This window comes from Mesoplodon bidens (genome assembly GCF_964165515.1).
Source record: "Mesoplodon bidens genome assembly, chromosome: 4".
In the NCBI taxonomy this organism is placed as follows: Eukaryota; Metazoa; Chordata; class Mammalia; order Artiodactyla; family Ziphiidae; genus Mesoplodon; species Mesoplodon bidens.
Genome location: NC_138160.1, coordinates 30,171,421 through 30,189,916, shown reverse-complemented (window position 1 = coordinate 30,189,916; position 18,496 = coordinate 30,171,421). Strand labels below are relative to the sequence as shown.

At 38.4% G+C, this 18,496-nt stretch overlaps 1 protein-coding gene across 1 annotated transcript in view; it reads right to left on the bottom strand.

Annotated features, from left to right (window-relative positions):
* The window catches only part of SPEF2 (sperm flagellar 2), a gene marked incomplete at its 5' end in the record, with an annotated part of 165,638 nt that overhangs the window by 121,325 nt on the left and 25,817 nt on the right, over window positions 1–18,496 (bottom strand). The window contains 4 exons of the mRNA XM_081232588.1: window positions 2,303–2,471; window positions 3,375–3,562; window positions 7,548–7,736; window positions 15,648–15,834. Of these exons, the coding sequence (XP_081088714.1) occupies window positions 2,303–2,471; window positions 3,375–3,562; window positions 7,548–7,736; window positions 15,648–15,834 (733 nt within the window). The remainder of the gene's footprint in view (window positions 1–2,302; window positions 2,472–3,374; window positions 3,563–7,547; window positions 7,737–15,647; window positions 15,835–18,496) is intronic.

Sequence of the window (18,496 nt, the reverse complement as noted above, 5' to 3'; positions counted from 1 at the left end):
AACTTTTTGAAGATCAATTTCTAAGGTACGTGTTTGATTGACGTATTAAAAATCCTGAGCAAAGTTAGCACTTTGCTAAAACTGTTCCACGTTTATTAAGCCAGATGTGTTGATCCTCTGCCTGTTGTGAAAGACTATTTTAGCCAGATAATGTATTTTCCAAGTTGAAACATTTATTTTTTACTTAAATGCAAAACATTTAACAAGTATCTGAGGAGACAAAAGCTCTAATAATAGGGAATGCTAATAGGATAGTTTACAGTAGATGCTAACACCTGTATGTGGTATATTTTCCATCATGTAGTCAAAATGAACACAACATATAAACACAGATCAGAAGTCCTAAGGTAGTATTCACTTCTAGGACAACAGCAAAGGCCATAAACAAAATAAACTGCATTACCAGACATCCACGTACTCCTAAAAAATGTTTATAATTTCTTGCAAAAGAAACGTACAGGCTGCTTCAGGATGTGGGTGAGACAAGCATGTTCCTGTGGTAACAATTTCCCAAACAAGAAAATAGTTAAAAAGACAAATCTTTGCTAAGCTGCAGACTACCAGGTCTCCTGATTTATGAAAGCAACAAGATAGAGCTGGTTAAGAAATAACTCAGAAATAAATATTTCATGAATCAGCAAAATCTGTCAAGTAAAATGACTTGAATTTACAATGGAAAGAAATACCTTCACATAGTTTGACACTGTCAAAGCATTTTATTATGTAGCATTGAACTTTAGGTTGACATACTAGATCTAGAATATTCTACAACCATGCAAAATAAATATGCACATATATCCCGTAAGGTTCTGGCCAATCCTTAATAAATAATAATTATTTTAGTGATCCAAATATAGATTCATCCAATTAAAATATGGTGTATGTTTAGTTTCTCATAATCTCATTTTCTTTCCTTCTTTTTAAAATAAGCTTGTCTTCTTCAATAGTTACATATTAGTGCTATTTTACACTTTGCCTTGTTCATTGTCATTCATTCATTTTATTCGTGAATCCTTTCAACAGACATTGAGTGTTTGCTAAATACCAGCAGATGATTGGGTTGAATCATCTTTTCTTTTCTTTTTTTTTAAATTTATTTATTTATTTTTGGCTGCATTGGTTCTTCGTTGCTGCACGTGGGTTTTCTCTAGTTGCGGTGAGTGGGGGCTACTCTTCATTGTGGTGTGTGGGCTTCTCATTGTGGTGGCTTCTCGTTGAGGAGCATGGACTCTAGAGCACAGGCTCAGTAGTTGTGGTACATGGGCTTGGTTGCTTCGTGGCATGTGGGATCTTCCCAGACCAGGGCTCAAACCCATGTCCCCTGCATTGGCAGGCAGATTCTTAACCACTGCGCCACCTGGCAAGTCCAATGTTTTCTTTTTTTCATGTTGAATTTACTACTCTTCTGAAACTCATTCAATAATATTTCTAATAATTAAAAGCCTCATTCTTCACCCCAATGCTGATGATCTACGCAGAACTTCTATCCCATAGCCATTCATTTCACATCTTTCCCACTAAAAGTGAAATGAAGTGGGGTAGGGAGGGCAGGGTGGTGAGGTAAGAAACTGGTACATATTATTTGCATCCAACACTCAGTGCACTTGGTTAAGTGTTTAACACATATTACCTTAAATAAGTTTCACAACAACAAAATAAGGTAATCATATTATTATCCCCATTTCATATATCGGGAAACCGAGACTCTTAGCACTTAAGGGACTGGCCACCTAAGGTCTCACAGTTAGCAGTTGGCAGTGCCAATAATGGGACCTTGGCCTGTTTACTCCAAAGGTTTTTCAGCAGCTCTTCTAAGAAGCATAGTTGGCACCCCATACCTTTAAAAATCTCATTGAATAAAATTTTGTTTGCATCTATGCTACTTGGAAAACTCAGACCTCCTCTTCTTCCATTTTCCTCCAAAAACAATATGCTATTTAGATAAATTTTAGAAACATACATTTAACCAGGGGTTTTGAAGCAAAGGTAGACAGCTCACACACAGAAAATTGCTAATGAATAATTAAAAGCTTTAAAATTCTGAAATCTACCTATTGTATTATGTGTAATTTTTTTTCAGACCACCCTCTAGTATTACTGGAAGTAACAGATAATAGATTATGAATAGGTTAGGTATTTAAAAGTTGGTACTATAAATACAAATTAAACCAAGGGAAAATGCAAACATAAAATGCCCAGTTTTGTTAGTAGAGATGAAAAGAAATAATATCACAAAATTAATGCTAAAGCAACACTATTTATTATGTTGCATTCTCTTTAATTATTACACATCAGTAGGTACCTTATATTCTTCATAATCATTGTTATCTAGCAAGTCCCTTTTCTCCAGTTCTATAAGCTGTTCTGCAGAGAGCTTAGCTGGCAGATGCTTAAGAGACGTTTGCTCATATATGGGCTTTCCATTAAAAAACAGTCCCTTCCAATCATGCATCAACTTATATGGAATCAGGCTACAGCAAAAAAGAAAAAAAAAGGTTGAGAGGAATCAATGTTTAGTTAAATACACATCTTAAATCTTAGTCTTTCTATTACTATGTTCATTCACCAGGATCTGCTCTTTGAGGCCAGAGGTTCCTCTTACTATGACATTTCTAATAGCCAGTAAAATGGCTGAAGCTTAGTAGGTTTGAATGAATAAATGTTACCTAAAGCCACTGGTTCTTCAAATTTTCTTTGACTGTGCTCTGAAAGCACAATATATCTAAAAATACTGACGACTGGGCTTCCCTGGTGGTGCAGTGGTTGAGAGTCCGCCTGCTGATGCAGGGGACATGGGTTCGTGCCCCGGTCTGGGAAGATCCCACATGCCGTGGAGCGGCTGGGCCCATGAGCCATGGCCGCTGAGCCTGCACGTCCGGAGCCCGTGCTCCTCAACGGGAGAGGCCACAACAACAACAACAAAAAAGACATAAATACACCTCAGGGGCTTCCCTGGTGGTGCAGTGGTTGAGAGTCCGCCTGCCGATGCAGGGGACGTGGGTTCGTGCCCCGGTCTGGGAAGATCCCACATGCCACGGAGTGGCTAGGCCCGTGAGCCATGGCTGCTGAGCCTGCACGTCTGGAGCCTGTGCTCCACAACGGGAGAGGCCACAACAGTGAGAGGCCCGCGTACCGCAAAAACAAAACAAAACAAAACAAAACAAAACAAAAAAACACCTTAAATCAGGCTAGTCATTGGGTGAATTAAGTCTGTAATCAAGGTACCCTGGACCCCACGTCTTAGTCTTCATTTCACAAAACATTGTTATCTCTCTTTACTTATCAGCTTAGTGCCTACATCACAGTCTTACCCTTTTCTCGTTTGCTGTGGTGTCTCTATTGTATTAACTATTGTAATAAAAAACAACACTTACTTATTTGTCAACATTCGATAGTCCGCCACTTTAGTGGACAAATCAAGGATTTGATCCAAAATTTCTGCACATATTGAATAATGCTTTCTGTAACGAGCTTGAACCCTTTCCACGGCAATCTGCTCATGAATTTCCTTAACTCTGAGGGCTTGTTCTTCATAATCAATCTTGGCTTGTCTGGCCAAAGCCTAAGAAGCAAAGACACATTTTTAAGTCACTGTAATTGGGCAATAATTCAAGTAGAAATAATGTCATCATTTCAATAGCTAAAAAAAAAATCTCTAAATAGAATGAAACTTCCTTTTATATCAGAAAAAATGAGAGAGCACTTTCTCCTTAATACGTTAAGTACTGAGTGTGATGGCAAAGACAATATGGGCAATATCCCACCCTTAGCTTATGTAATCAGCAAAACCCAGTACAGAGAAAAGTGTGCTATGTGGATTAATGATAAATTGGATCTGAAGTGTTTAAAAAGAAGTCCTGAGTTCATGGGCTGCAAATACAGTGGGGGATCACAGAGAAACAGGCAAGCATAGCTGGCTCCCAAGCATAGCTGGCTCCTTTGTACCCATCTCAGGAGCCTTAACCTGACACATCTGCTCTGGCCAATGCCCTATGTCTTTTAGCGGGAGACTTCTAGGATAATGATTTATACTTAGAAAACATTTTGGAACTTCCCTGATTATAGTGGCTTGAGAATATAACACATTTGCCAACAAATGTTAAATGTGTTTAGACAACAAAACCTTCTGCGGTTACAACCTAAATAAATAGATAAAATTCATTCATAGAGACATGTATTTCTGCAGAAAGTAACAAAATACTTGACTAGTTTGGCATTACCCTCTGTTTGCTTTGCACTATTGTTTTGTTTAGGGAACCCACTCTTCATACTAAGTACAAAGGTCAAACTTGGCATGATCAAATGTTGCTTTTCAAACAGTTACACCAACTCCTTGAGAAATTCTATCCTGTGCTAACGTGCTCCAGAAACAAGAGCTGCCTCCTGAAACTTAACCCAACAAGTGTACGATAGCAGTAAACATGGGTCTGCAGGAGCTGTGTTTGAATTCAAGCCTTAGTTTGTACAGGTGTCAAGTACTAGCTGTGGGACCTTGGCCAAATCAGAGCTTCCCCTTGTCTCCACTTCCTCTCTGTGAAGCGGGGGTGGTAAAAAGACTCGGCATGAAGAGAAATTAACTGTCAGAGCGAATACCTGTTGTCATGATACTATTCACAAGTAACTAAATGCGTGACAATGGGCTGCTACTGTCCACTGAGCCAAATGGAAGCTTCATTTGGTTTGTTATTGTTGTTTGATTTTGTTAGTTTGCTTTAGTTTTGTTGGGAAAGAAGTTGGTCTGGGTGACCTCTGAGGTCAATTCTGTACATTTGGCATGTTCAGGAATGACACCAGAATTTGTTATTGTTGTATTGTTTTGTAGGCCCTGCTTTCATGGAGAAAGCATCCAGTTTAAGTATAGAGCCTTATGGCATGCTTCATGAAGTGTGAAGACTTCAGAGGGAAGAGAAATCTGAGAGGGTAGGAGCAGCCAGATGACAATTTACAGAGCGAGCCAGTGAAATGGGTTGTGAGGTTGGTTTACTACTGAGTGCCTGGAAAGCATGTGGAAATATTTAAGGTGCCACAGAACCAGAACCTTGACGGGAGCCCAGGAACACCCGCTGCAGGAATGGAGCAGCTTTCTCCCAGTGTTCTCTCCCTCCGTCCCTGCTCCCTCTCTCCTTCCAGGCCTTTCTTCCTTCTTTTTAGCCATGGAGTCAGCTATTTCTCCCCTCTCCCCATCCCCTGTGCTAAACCCACAATTTCCAGTCCCATTACAGCAAAGTGGCTTTTAGCCCTAAATAAAGAAAGAAGAAAAAGGAAAAAGAAGTCCGCGGGAGCTCGTAACTCTCAGCGGTGATGAGCCTGGACCTTAGACGCTGAGAACCGCTGTGCTAGGGCCACACCACCAAGCTGTGCAACTTTGAGCTTTCTAAGTTTCGTCTTCCTGACAGATGAAATGTACACAAGAACAGCGTCCACTGCCAAATGGTGCTGTGAGAATTATAAGGCATGTAATGAACGTAGCTCAATGCTGGACTCAGAGTGAAGGCTCACAAGTGTTGAATGCCATTGCAATGAATTACTGTGAATAATAGTAGGTGGCACTGAACTTTGAAATCAGCAACTGTTTTAATTAATATAGAATATATGCCCATTTGCCTTCAAAAAAGAGATCAGCAGATTTAACCTAAAAACCAAACAAAACAAACAAAAACTCCTGATGGTGAAAAACATGAAGTTCTCTTTCCCTTTCTCCCTCTCCTCCTCCCTGCTTACTTAGCAACCAGCCTAAGTATTTAGGAACCACTCCTGCTGGAGGACGTGATGCATTCAAACTGTGAAATCAGGCCATCTCAGAGGGAGGGGTGCCCGGCAAGCAGATACCTCAATTTTGGGAAAAGGTTATTGCGTAAATTTTTTTCAGGGGCTTCAGAGCCTCAAAATTCTGGCCTCTGAGGCTCTAGCAGACCAAGTGTCCCAATCCTCTGAAGTGAGTCCAAGCCCAGGTAAGGAAAGAACAGGTCATGCTTCTCATCACAGTGAGATCAGTCCTGCTCTGAGACCGGTGCTTTACTATTTTGCACTGAGTTAACTGGGCTTGTGAAGCAAACATATTTAGCAAACAGGCACTTATTTCTAATGTAAGCAAATGCCACTCAATCCATTCAAGTTTACTCTTGTCAAAAAAGAGAGATGAAACAATTATCCAGATAATTCGGCTATTAAAGACACTTGAGATCATGCAGGTCAAATTCATGGCGTATGGCTCCCCGCTCTCCTCCTAACGCTTTGGCTTTGTCTGTTCTACAGAGGCAAAAGCACCATTTTCCTGACTCTGGAGAATACTGTACTTTCCAAATGACATTTCTAAAATTGCATAATTTTGGCAAAAAAATGTGTTCCACTTTCATGGAATATCACAGTGGAAACCATGATGCTGATAAATAAAGCATTGCCTTCCAATTTTCTGTAAGGTTTTCTCTTCTGCTCAGCCTGGTTTTGTGAATATTTTATGACAGTAAAGACAGGCTATCTAAAATGCCACTCACATGAGCTTTATACTTCTTCAATCAAATCTGGCTTAACAGACTGAATAAATGTGAAACCACCCCAAGAGGAACAAGACAAGAAGTGATTCATATAAATCCCTTGATAAAATCTATTTTGGCTATTAGAACTGTACATATAAAGATAAGGAAAATGTTAACATATCAAATAACTAAAAGATTAGATAATTTGATTTTCAGAGTTATAAAGGGCCTAGACACAATGACACCGTGGTGGCCAAGAGCATACCTGGCACCTACATCTTGGCTTCTGTAACCATTCTCAACTACAATGAACCAGGGTACTCTAGAAAAATGGCTTGTTCTAGTTCTGAGGACGGAATAGTACAGTATGGGCCTGGGAAATCTTGTTTTACCAGAAAGCAAGGAATTGCTTATCCAAGACTAATGGTGTCTTATAAAAAGGAGGCAGCTTGAAAGTGCTCTCACTGCCTGAAAATAGTATTCACTTAGAATAATGAACACCAATAACATTCCAGTGAACTTAGTGGACTTTAAAGAAAAAGAAAGTCCTTTATGCTTCTAGGAAACAAGAGTAATGACTCAAGGAAACAAAATTTAGATTATCATTCACTTTTTTTGACAGCACACTTTCTACCTGAAGAAAATGGAATAATGCATTTAAGATAGTCAAGGAAAGAAAATGTGAACTAAGGATTTTATATACAACAAACCTGGTGAGTATAAAAGGCACATACTGTTATCAATAGGCAAGCACTCAGGGAATATTGTTCCCATGAGCTGTTCTTGAGGAATCTACTGGAGAGCTTCAGACAACAGAAATGACCAGAGAGATGTAGACATAAGGACTGAGGGTGAGCATTAAATATTTGTAGAATCAAGACTAAAGGGAGAGAGTATAGTATGTAGATGCAGTGCAGTTGTACAAAGATAAAAATGGGGAGGAAACAGAGAGATCATACAAAAAATTAACTCATTAAATGATTGGCATCTAAACGCAGCCTTGTTTACCTTGACTTGGTAGGAAGGATCAAAAGTAAACTTAGGAGGATTTTTAAGGGATATATTGTTTACCGCTTCGCGATCGAGAGCATCCTGGAAATCTTTAAGCCGTCTTTCCTCATATTGTTTTTCTCTGAAAATTCTGCTTTGCCGTAAAACCTCCTTTTCGTGCCGAACGTGCATGAGCTGCACGGCGACCCTGCGCTCCTGCTGGGACTGTCGCATCAGCCGGTTGATCAGCTGCTCCTCCCGATAAGCCTCCTGGAAAGACCATTGCGAGAGCCAATCATTTGTCAAGGTGATGCCCACATTGCCCGCTGGGCTGAGAAGCCTACACGTAAACCATGTGTAAAAGGCATAGTATTCACCTGCAGAATTGATATTCTGCTATTTGATTTAAATTTGAACATGGCAAAAATTGAGTTATAAAAATGAAAATTTCCACCGACAGTTGTATACTTTTGGTCTCCGGAAACACATGGTTTTGCAACTCCTTATTCTAGATGAATTATTACTTCCTTTAAAATCGGATCAAAAAATAGATTAGGTAATTTTTTTCAAGGTTTTATAAACAAAGGGTGTAATTCTCCATTTATAAGCATGTTTTCAGAAACTTGGAATTGTGCTATATGCACGCTTTTTGTTTGTTTGTTTGTTTGTTTTGGTTTTTGGCTATATGCACCCTTAACATAAATACTAGTTGTTAAAACAAATGCAGACATTGTCTGGCTGAGGACAGCAGATCTGCTTAGTTCCCAGGGGGCCATCTCAATTCCTACACGATAGATTGGGCAGATTGGAGAACAGGCTAAGGGGAAATGACCTGCAGTTTATCTTAGAAAATCTGAGTGGTTGTAACCTGAGAGAGAAACTAGATGCACTCTCTTGGCTCCCTTGGCTATTTTAAGAGAAACGAAGGGGAACCAGTGAACAGTGGAAGAAGCATCAAACTGGGAATCAGAGGCCCTTGCCAGTGCAGCCCCAGCTGTACCATTAACTGGCTTGCAGCCTTGGGCGAGTAACTCAGATTATCCGGGCCTATTTCTTGACAGGGGAAATGAAGCGTTTGGGTAGAAGATGATCTCCAAGCATCTTCAAGCTCTCTCACTCTGTCTAAACAGAGACACCATGTGGAAGGAGACCATAATTAAAGTTCTCCAGGGAGAAGACTCAGAAGAACATCTAACTAAACATTGGGGTTGTCCATTTAACACTCAACAATCGAATTGTTCAGGAAGAAAATCTGGCATCACTAGTGACACTGTTTCAGATTGTGGGAGAAATACTATATATATGTTCAGAATCAAGATACAAATAACGATAACACTCTGTGGAAAATACCAAAACTTGAACTTGGGGATTATATAAAAGTGTAGATTAAATACAATTCAACTGAAAATAAATATGAATTTTTTTCTGTTATTAATATATCAGATAAGAATAAAATCATGGACAACTTTGAAACATATGTCTCATCTAGTTACAACATTCTAGAAGCTTTAATATTAATCATTTGTTTCTTTTGAGGTCCAATAGTGGAGGTGAGGCAGAATGTAAAAATGGCCACAGATTCTTCAGTTTTCTTCATCCACAGCCTCCAATGCTATCCTGCAAATATTCCCATCAAAAAGTAGAATCTATTTCTTCACTCCTTAAATATGGGGTATGGGGTGACCTCTGACTTGAACTCACCAATGGGACATTAGCAAAAATAAAACAAAACACTTGCTGTCTGACTTTCTTAATTCTCCTGCGACCCTTGCCACAGTTTCTGCTCAGCTAGAAAATGAGAAACCATAGAGAAAGAGACACCAGCCTTCTCAGTTGGAACTAATGAAACTCTTCCAAGTCAGCCAGCCTCAGCCAACCCACCAGCCAACCAAAGATATCTGAGAGAAGCCAGGTAAGACCAGCAAAAGGCATACATCTGAGCCCAGCCCAAACTGCCTACCACATTTTGGGGGTGGTTTGGGATACATAAAGCATAGTCACAGCCATATTTTTAAAAAGTAGAGCCTTGATTTATTATTCCAAGTGAATTCTATATTGAATTTGGAATATATTCTATATTTGTCTGTATCTACATGGCAAGGCAATTTGGTTGTTGAGAGCTGGTCATTCTGACCCTGATGAAGAACTGGGTTGGTCAGATATGTCTTGGTTATTGCTTAGATGACAACACATTATGATTAAAAAGGAAAAGAAAAGAAATTACTGTTGAATGGATGAGTCAATGCTATGTATATGAAGCTTCAGTATGAAGAACCATCAAGTGTATTAAGACCTGCAACCAAAAGTTGAGTGGAAAAGATTATTTTTTTGTTCCGTTGTACAAGTAGTTCATGTTTTAGAAACATACTTTTTCCCAAAGTTTCATTACAATTTGGGACACATTTTCTCATAGAAAAATATGTTACGGTTAAGTGCTTAGGGCAGCCTACAGATGTCTGTTTAACCCTTAACATAGATGAAATAGTCTACATTTGCAATGAACAAAATAGAAAATAAGAGAAGTCACATTTCTCTTTTCAGTATATTTAATCATATTTGGGGAAGACTTATAGATACACAATCCAAAACATGCTCAATTTGATTGCCAAGACCTCTGCCTTTCCCATGAGTTGGAGCTAGGAGCTTACTCTGGTGCATACCATTGCTTTACTTCTCTAAAGATGCCCGAGTGGCTCTCCTGGAGGAATGGAGCATGGCAGGAAAGACGTGGAAGCTAAGTATTCAAGGGTCTTTTAGTTAAGAGATGGGGGACGTGTCTGGTGTTCAAATGCCAGTTCCAAGGAAATAATCCAGAAAAGGTTCTGGGAAGGTAGAGATAGGTGTGCTGGAATGAATCCCAAGAACAAGCTAAGATGTTGGCCAAATGATCGCACTACCAGTTGGGAGCCATACAGAGTTCACGGTCTGAAAATCTTCACTTAAATGCCTATGAAGTACTTAAACTCAAGTCCTAAACTAAACTCAGTAACCCCCCTTTGGACCTGGTCCTCCCCCAGTGTTTCCCCATCTCCATTGATGACACTATAAACCTATGACTTGGTGACCTAAAATGTTAGGGTCATCCTAAGTCCATTCCTCTTGTCACCCTAATACAACTCTTGAAGAAGTAGTCTATTTTGCCTCCTATGTATGGTTTTAAATCAGTCTACTCCATTCGGTACCTATTGACACTGCCCATTGACACCCCATAGTGGACATCAGCCCCTCCCCTTACCTTGCCTTCCCCCCAATCCCTCTCCAGAATCTATCTTCTAAAAACGTTCAAGTGATCCTTCTAAACTTAAGTCTCATCATTTCATTCACATAATGACATCTCTTTATGGATAGCTAGGCAAGATAGCAACCTGAGCACAGATCTCTGGCTCTCTCTTTATAAGTCCAACTAAAACAAGGGTCTGTAAACTCCAGGGGGAGACTGCAACAACTTGGAGGCTAGAGCAGATATTATGAGGCATTTCTGATAGATTCACTGCAAATGGAGCCAAATCAAAGTATCTAGGGCTGACACAAGATTCATGTCACGCTCCAAAAAAGCAGCAGATACTTGAGGGAAGCAGAGGAAATGCTAACCCTGACAAGTACCACTTTCTCTTTGGAGGAGAGGAGGATGGATGGGAAGGCAGACCATGGCACACATTCCACCACTGTGGAGCAGAGGCACTTGGGTCAGTGGCACAGGGAAGTGGGGACACTTAATGGGAAGGAAGCAGTGGGAGCGGAGGTCCCTTGCTGCATGACCCAGCCTGGTTCTAGATGTAGCAGCTTCCCCAAACACAGAGAAGAAGCAGCACAGAGATGAGCTCCCTTGGTGGAAATATCTTTAGTTAGAGCGCCGACTTCCTTCAGTGTCTCTTAGGTTGCTGGATCCCTGAAGAGATCTCAAGCTAGAGCCTTAAAAAATCAATGCTAAGAGCATTCTGGTTGAAAGTGAGGAAAGCTAGAAAGAATTCATTCACCCCACTTTCTAGGTAAATATCAATCATGGATTATAAGCAGAAAAATAGAAAGAAAAAACCTAGCAGCCAACACACAACTGTTTTGTAAAATAAATGTGTGTTCAAAATCCCATTGCTAGTTAATGAAACTTGAAATAGGTAGTTATTTTAAAATCTACTTTTTAATCATCTAATTTTCATAATTTGTAATTCTTTAATTAAAAGAGTGACTGTCAAGCTGACTGAGTAAAAATATATGTGAATCTGAAGTAAGAAATAATCTTTTAGCACAAAGAGATGGCAGAGTTATTCTCTGAATTTTTCACTAGGAAAGGAGTGACCGCATGGATAAACAGTTTCACCTCTTCATATTTACATGAAGCTTGGATCTCCCTTCAGCTAACAGAACCACTGAGCAGACCAGATGTAGTCAGGTGAATAAAAGAAGTATCTTCAAATGGTCTTTCACATCTCAGCCATACAGATTTGTCCTATTTACTTTAACAACTCAAATCACCTTCTTCCAAGTGCATTCCTCTTACCGTCTTCTGTATCACAGCAAATGACTCCTCTACCCACTCAGCTGCCCAAGCCAGACACTCAGCCCCTCATCCCACATTTTCACTCCCCCATGTCTAATGAATCAGTGAGTCCCATTGATTTTACTTCTAAAATAGCTCCTGAAGCCACTTTTCTCCATCACTACTGCCGCTCCCCTAAATTTAAATGGGGATAGTTTCTTACCTGGATTACAGCAACAGCTATAACTTGGTTAGGCCTCCTGTAATCTATTCTTAAAACTAAAGCCAGAACCATCTTTCTATAAGGCAAATCTAGCCTTGTCACTCTTGTTCCCCTTTGCACTCAGGATAAAATCTCCTATTTGCCTCTTTATATCTTACGAGGCCCATTATGATTTGACCTCTGGTGACACCTGCCTGATGACATTTAGTTTGCTAAAAGCCCTGAGCCTTTCCATACGATATTCTCTCCAGAGACACAGTTTACCTTCCACCATTTTGGCCTCTGCTGGAAACTAACCCCCATCCCCACCCCCTAAAATCACCCTCACCTTCAATTAGCTAACTCTGACCCTTCCTCATGCTTCTGTGCTATCCCCCTCCAGAAATCATCTCTGAACCAGGTCAGGGCTGGACTTCCCTCCCATGTGTCGCCTGTCCTTCCCATCACCCTCATGGCACCTCCACACTCCAATGTAGTTGCTTGTTTACAGATCCTCTCCCAAACAGCAAGGTCTGTGAGAGCAGATTTCCCATTATTCTTGTTCACTATTGTATCCCAGGACTAGGGCAAGTCCCCGGAGCACAGAGGAGGTTCAGTAAATATGTGTTCAACATAAGAGTTGATCAGTGATTCTCAATCTATAGCTGCATCAAATCACCTAGAGGGCCTGTTAACATGGATGATGGGACCTAATTATTCACATTCCTAAAAGTTTCCTGCCAATGCTCATGTTGTTGGTCCAAGAACCACACTTTGAGAACCACTGGAGTAGATCAAACTGAGAGGACTAACTAGTTTTCCATGTTTTCATTTAAAAGTTCCATTTTTGATAATATCAATTGATACAGAAGAAACATTTGAAACAATTCAGTAACCTTCCATGATAAAATTTCTCAACAAATTAGGTATAGAAGGAATGTAACTCAACATAATAAAGGTCATATATGATAAGCTCACAGTTAACATCATACCTAAAGCTATAATGCTAAAAGCTTTTAGATTTTCACCATTCCTCTAAGATCAAAAGTAAGACAAGTGTGCCCACTCTCACCACTTCTATTGGTACTGGAAGTCCTAACCAGGGAAACTGGCAAGAAAGAGAAAAAAAAAAGCATTCCAAATCAGAAAGGAAGAGGTAAAACGTCTCTGTTTGCAGATGACATGATCTTACATATAGAAAACTCTAAAGACTGACTAAAAAAAAATGTCAGAACCAAAAAACAAATTCAGTAGTTTCAGTATACAAAATAAACATATAAAAATCGTTTGCATTCCTACACACTAACAATGAACTATTTGAAAAACAATCCCATTTACAATAGCATCAAAAATAATAAAATATTTAAGAATAAATTCAACCAAGGAGGCAAAAGATCCACACTGAAAACTATAAAACATTAATTAAAGGAATTGAAGAAGACACAAATAAATGGAAAAGATATCCCATGTTCCTGGATTGGAAGAATTAATAATGTTAAAATGCCCATAATACCTAAAGTGATCTACAGATTCAATGCAATTCCTATCAAAATTCCAATGGCATTTTTTACAGAAATAGAAAAACAATACTAAAATTCATATGGAGCCACAAAAGACTCCAGACAGCCAAAGCAATCTTGAGTAAGAAGAACAGAACTGTAGGCATGACACTTCCTGATTTCAAAATATATTACAGAGATGCAGTATTCAAAACAGTATGGTACTGACATAAAAACAGACATATAGACAAGTGAAAGAGAAGAAAGAGCCCAGAAATAAATCTACATGTGTACAGTCAATTGATCTTCAATAAGGATGCCAAGGCTATACAATGGGGAAAGGACAGTCTCTACAACAAATGGTGCTGGGAGAACTGGATATCCACATACAGGAGAATGATACTGTACCCTTATCTCACACCATATATAAAAATCAATTCAAAATGGATTAGAGACTTACACATAAGACCTAAAACTATAATACTTCTAGAAGCAAATATAGGGAAAAACATTTCTTGACACTAGTCTAGGCAATTATTTTTTTAACACAACCCCAAAAGTACAGGCAACAAAAGTAAAAATAGACAAGTGGGATTTGATCTAGCTAGAAATTCTGCATAGAAAATGAGACAACCGGAAGAGCGAAGAGACAACCTACAAAATGGGGGAAATTACTATTTGCAAACCATACATTTTGGTTAATATCCAAAATATGTAAGGAATTCAAATAACTCAATAGCCAAACACCAAATAACCCAATTTAAAAAATGGTCAAAGGACCTGAACAGACATTTCCCAAAAGAAGACAAACAAATAGCCAACAGGTATTTGAAAAGATGATCAACGATACTAATCATCAGAGAAATGCAAATCAAAACCAAATAAGATATCACCTCATATCTGTTAGATGGCTATTATCAAAAAATATAAAATAAAAGCAAGAGATAACAAGTGTTGGCAAGAATGTGGTGAAAAGGGAATCCTTGTAAACTGTTGGTGGGAATGTAAATTTGTACAGCCACTATGTATAGTGTTTACTTGAAAAATTAGAAATAGAACTACCATATGACCCAGCAATCCTAATTCTGGGTACATATCCAAAGGAAACGAAATCAGTATCTCAGAGAGTTGTTTACATCCCCCATGTTCACTGCAGCGCTATTCACAATGGCCATGATATAGAAACAACGTAAGTGTCCATTGATGGATAAATGGATAAAGAAAATGTGAGACACAAATACACACATATATGTATGTATATATATGGAATACCATCAGCCTTAAAAAAGAAGAAAATCCTGTCAATTGTGACAACATGTTTGAACTTGGAGGACATTATGTTAAATGAAATAAGCCAGACATAGAAAGACAAATACTGCATGATCTCACTTAAATGTGGAATCTAAAAAAGTTGAACTTATAAAAATAGATCTGAAGTATTCTCACCAAATACACACACAAAAATGGTAACTATTTTTTTTTTTGTGAGGTGATGGGTGTGTTAATTAGTTTGATTATGGTAATCATTTCACAATGTATTCATATATCAAAACATCACATTATACATCTTAAATATATACAATTTTTATTTGTCAATTATACCTAATAAAACTGGGATGAAAAGTTTCCTTTTATCTCTAAATGTAACAATAGATATACATGACTGACATAGATTTTAGATTCCTATTTTGTCAGTATTTTTTATTGTGGTAAAATAAGCATAACATAAAATTTACCATTTCAATTCATTTTTAAGTGTACAATTCAATGTACAATTAAGTAAATTCACAATGCTGTATAACCATTACCAGATTTTAGATTCTTTAGTAAATGTTTTATGTAGATTTATTTTCTGAATGTTATTTGCTGCTATGATGTGAGGATGTGACATTGATTCAGAGTAGCACATAATACATACATAAGATACACAAATGTGTGTAAAAAAGACTACATTTTGTAAAATCTTCCAGCACTATTATTCAATCAACAATTAAATATCTTACCTCTTGTGCTTCATGGGCTATTAACTGGTCCATTAAGAGTCTCCGCCGTCTTTTCTCCCTTTGCTCTCGTGCAAAAGCATCTTCTTTGAGGCGCTTTTGGATTTTTTTAATGTAGTCATCATCCGAATAAGTGTTTAACAAATCAGCAGTTGTCTGGCCTGTTGTATCTAAAGAAGTCTTGGATGCACTAAGGACAATAGTTTTTATTTAAATTTTAAAAAATAACTCAATCACACACCACTACTTGTGACTGTGGCGGAAGACCTCTGGAGACGGCTCCCTTGAATGCTCTGTTCATTTATTAATACAAGCATTGAAGCAAATATTAGAACTTCAGTGCAAGATCCACAGCTTACCAACAGATTCCATTTGCCTCACCCCCATTTCTGGACTCTGTATCTGTGAGGTCCTTAGCATAGCCTTCTTTCTAGGCCTGGAGCCTACTTACTTACTCTTTTACTTCTCATGACCTTCACTGTGCCCAGAGATTCTGGATTTCTCTCCCTCTTCTTCCTGCTGGCTCTAGGCCTCCTGCCTCCCCGGCTTGGAGTCAAGAGTAAGGCAATATTGATAACCCAAGTGTCAGGGAAGGCATACTTCTACAAGAGTCGGCCAGGTACACTAATGTGAGGACCCTGAGACTACTTCCATGGATGGTTCTGTCCACTACAACTCTCCTCTCACCTATGTGAATGCAAGTTGCTCTGTGAGCTCCCAGTAACTTTCCGACACCTTAGGGCAGCAGCCCAGCTCTTACTAGAAGCTCAGCAGTGGAGAGTTGACTTGCACCACGGGTCTGACCTAGCCTCTTGCCCAAGTCCTGGAGACCCAAGTGAGAAAATCTACCTTGGGGCTCTTGTCCTACCTCATGTCCAGAACTCACAGATCAGGAAGAGTTGGTGGTCTCACCAACAGAAAGCAAACACACTCAATTTAGTGAGGCAAATGGTGGCTTAGTACAGAATTTATAGATTCATTCAAAAGTTGCCTTTAAAAGTAAAAGATACATTTTTATGTACATAAGTTTCAAATAATCAATTCTCATCTGCATACTCTTTAAAAAATAAAAAGAATACAACAGTACAATGGTATAAGATATAATGTTACTTGCCAAGAAATAATGACTTTTAATATTATGAATAATTATTATTCTTAATGTCATAAGTTATTGATGTGTTCAGTTTAAACTATAACATAATCTTATTCAAAAAACAAGGACACATTATTACGGCATGCAGGGATTAAACAGGCATCAATTCTCATATAGACAGAAGTGTTCTTATAAAAGCATAGCTAATTCATGTTTAATGAATAATCACACATGTTGTTTTTAATCTGAGGCCATGCAGTTTCATTAAATCAAAGATCAAAATCATTTACATAGTTGAATTAAAATTCTTAAATTATCATTAGTTCTGTTTAATAATCACATATTTATGGTACGGATATTTTATTATAGTTCATTATTTGTACATTTGCTGCTTCCAGTTGAACTCTGAGCACAGAAGAAAAGTATCCTAGTTTACTCTCCTGTGTACCTGTGCCTCATAGTCCTGACATGTAGCTAATGTCTGCTAAATTTCAAATAATATGCTGAGAAGCACTGTACAAGTGTAATATAACTTAAAAAATCACACATTGAAATTCTGGTTATTTTATCAGCAGGGGCTCAACCTTTGATTGTATTCTGTCACTGAGAGTCACTGAGCAGAAACTGTGTAGCTAACAAAGCCTCAGTAAGATCAAAGACAAATTTTAACCCTATTTATTTATTAAGATTTAGTGCAATTAAGTATTTATGAAAATTTTGTGGCATAACTTTTTCAGATCCTTCATCAAAATCTTTACTATATTTTTACTTAAATGTGTTGTTTAAAAGATTTTGCCTCAGACTGAGCATGGGTTAATAGCTCTCTCAACACTGTATTTGTGTCACCAACAATATACTTAAGATACTGGTTCTTCTTTGTTCATCAATCAGTCTGTCCAACCATCCACACATACATCCATCTGCTGTCTTATGCCAATTAAGGCCTGAAGAAAGCTACGTGATATTTACTTGAATAAATATTCATTTTACTGAGATGTGGGTTTCTTAAGGGCAATAATTATGTTTTCTTTATATCTGTTTGCTTGCCAGGCCTCCATGGAGTTAATAATTGTATGTGTATGAATTATTAGTGATAGGAACCTTGGCCAAATTTGTGCATATATATAAGCAGTTGCTAGAAGGAGACTAAGGTAAATCTATGAATCCAAATGTCAGATTACAGCAGCCAACAGCCTCTGCTAAAGAAACAAATAGCAGATGGCATTTATTATTTGTCTTAAAAAATAAAGAAATAGTTCATGTTGGGAAAAAGCAGCAGTGGTTGTTCTTGCATTGTTCTCACTGAGACATTGTTTCATTCTTTCACAAAAGAGAAAAGATAGACTTTGAAGTGACATCCCTGGGAAAGTCTTTCAAAGGCAGGCTGTGAAAGGGGCAGGTGTAGATATTGCTCCTAAGGTCAACCCAAGAGATGATTTTAGTGCTCTCTGTCATCAAGTAGTGTGAAGTTTCTGGAAAAGCCCAGAACATGCTTGATTCTAAGCTAAGGATTCAGAATGAATTAAAGAAGCAGTGGTCAATAACAGAGATTAAGAAAGGCCATATTGTACCATAGCTTTTTTTTCTTTAAAAGTTTGCTCTAGACCAGTGCTTCTCAACATTTTTTATTTGGGTGTGCATCAGAAAAAAATGTCCTTTGTGAAGTGTACTGGAAGGGATTTGGAGTCACAGATGGGGCTTCTCACAGTCACAGGTGACTGGTCTAGGCTAGGGACTCTAGCTGCCCCAGGCCATATCC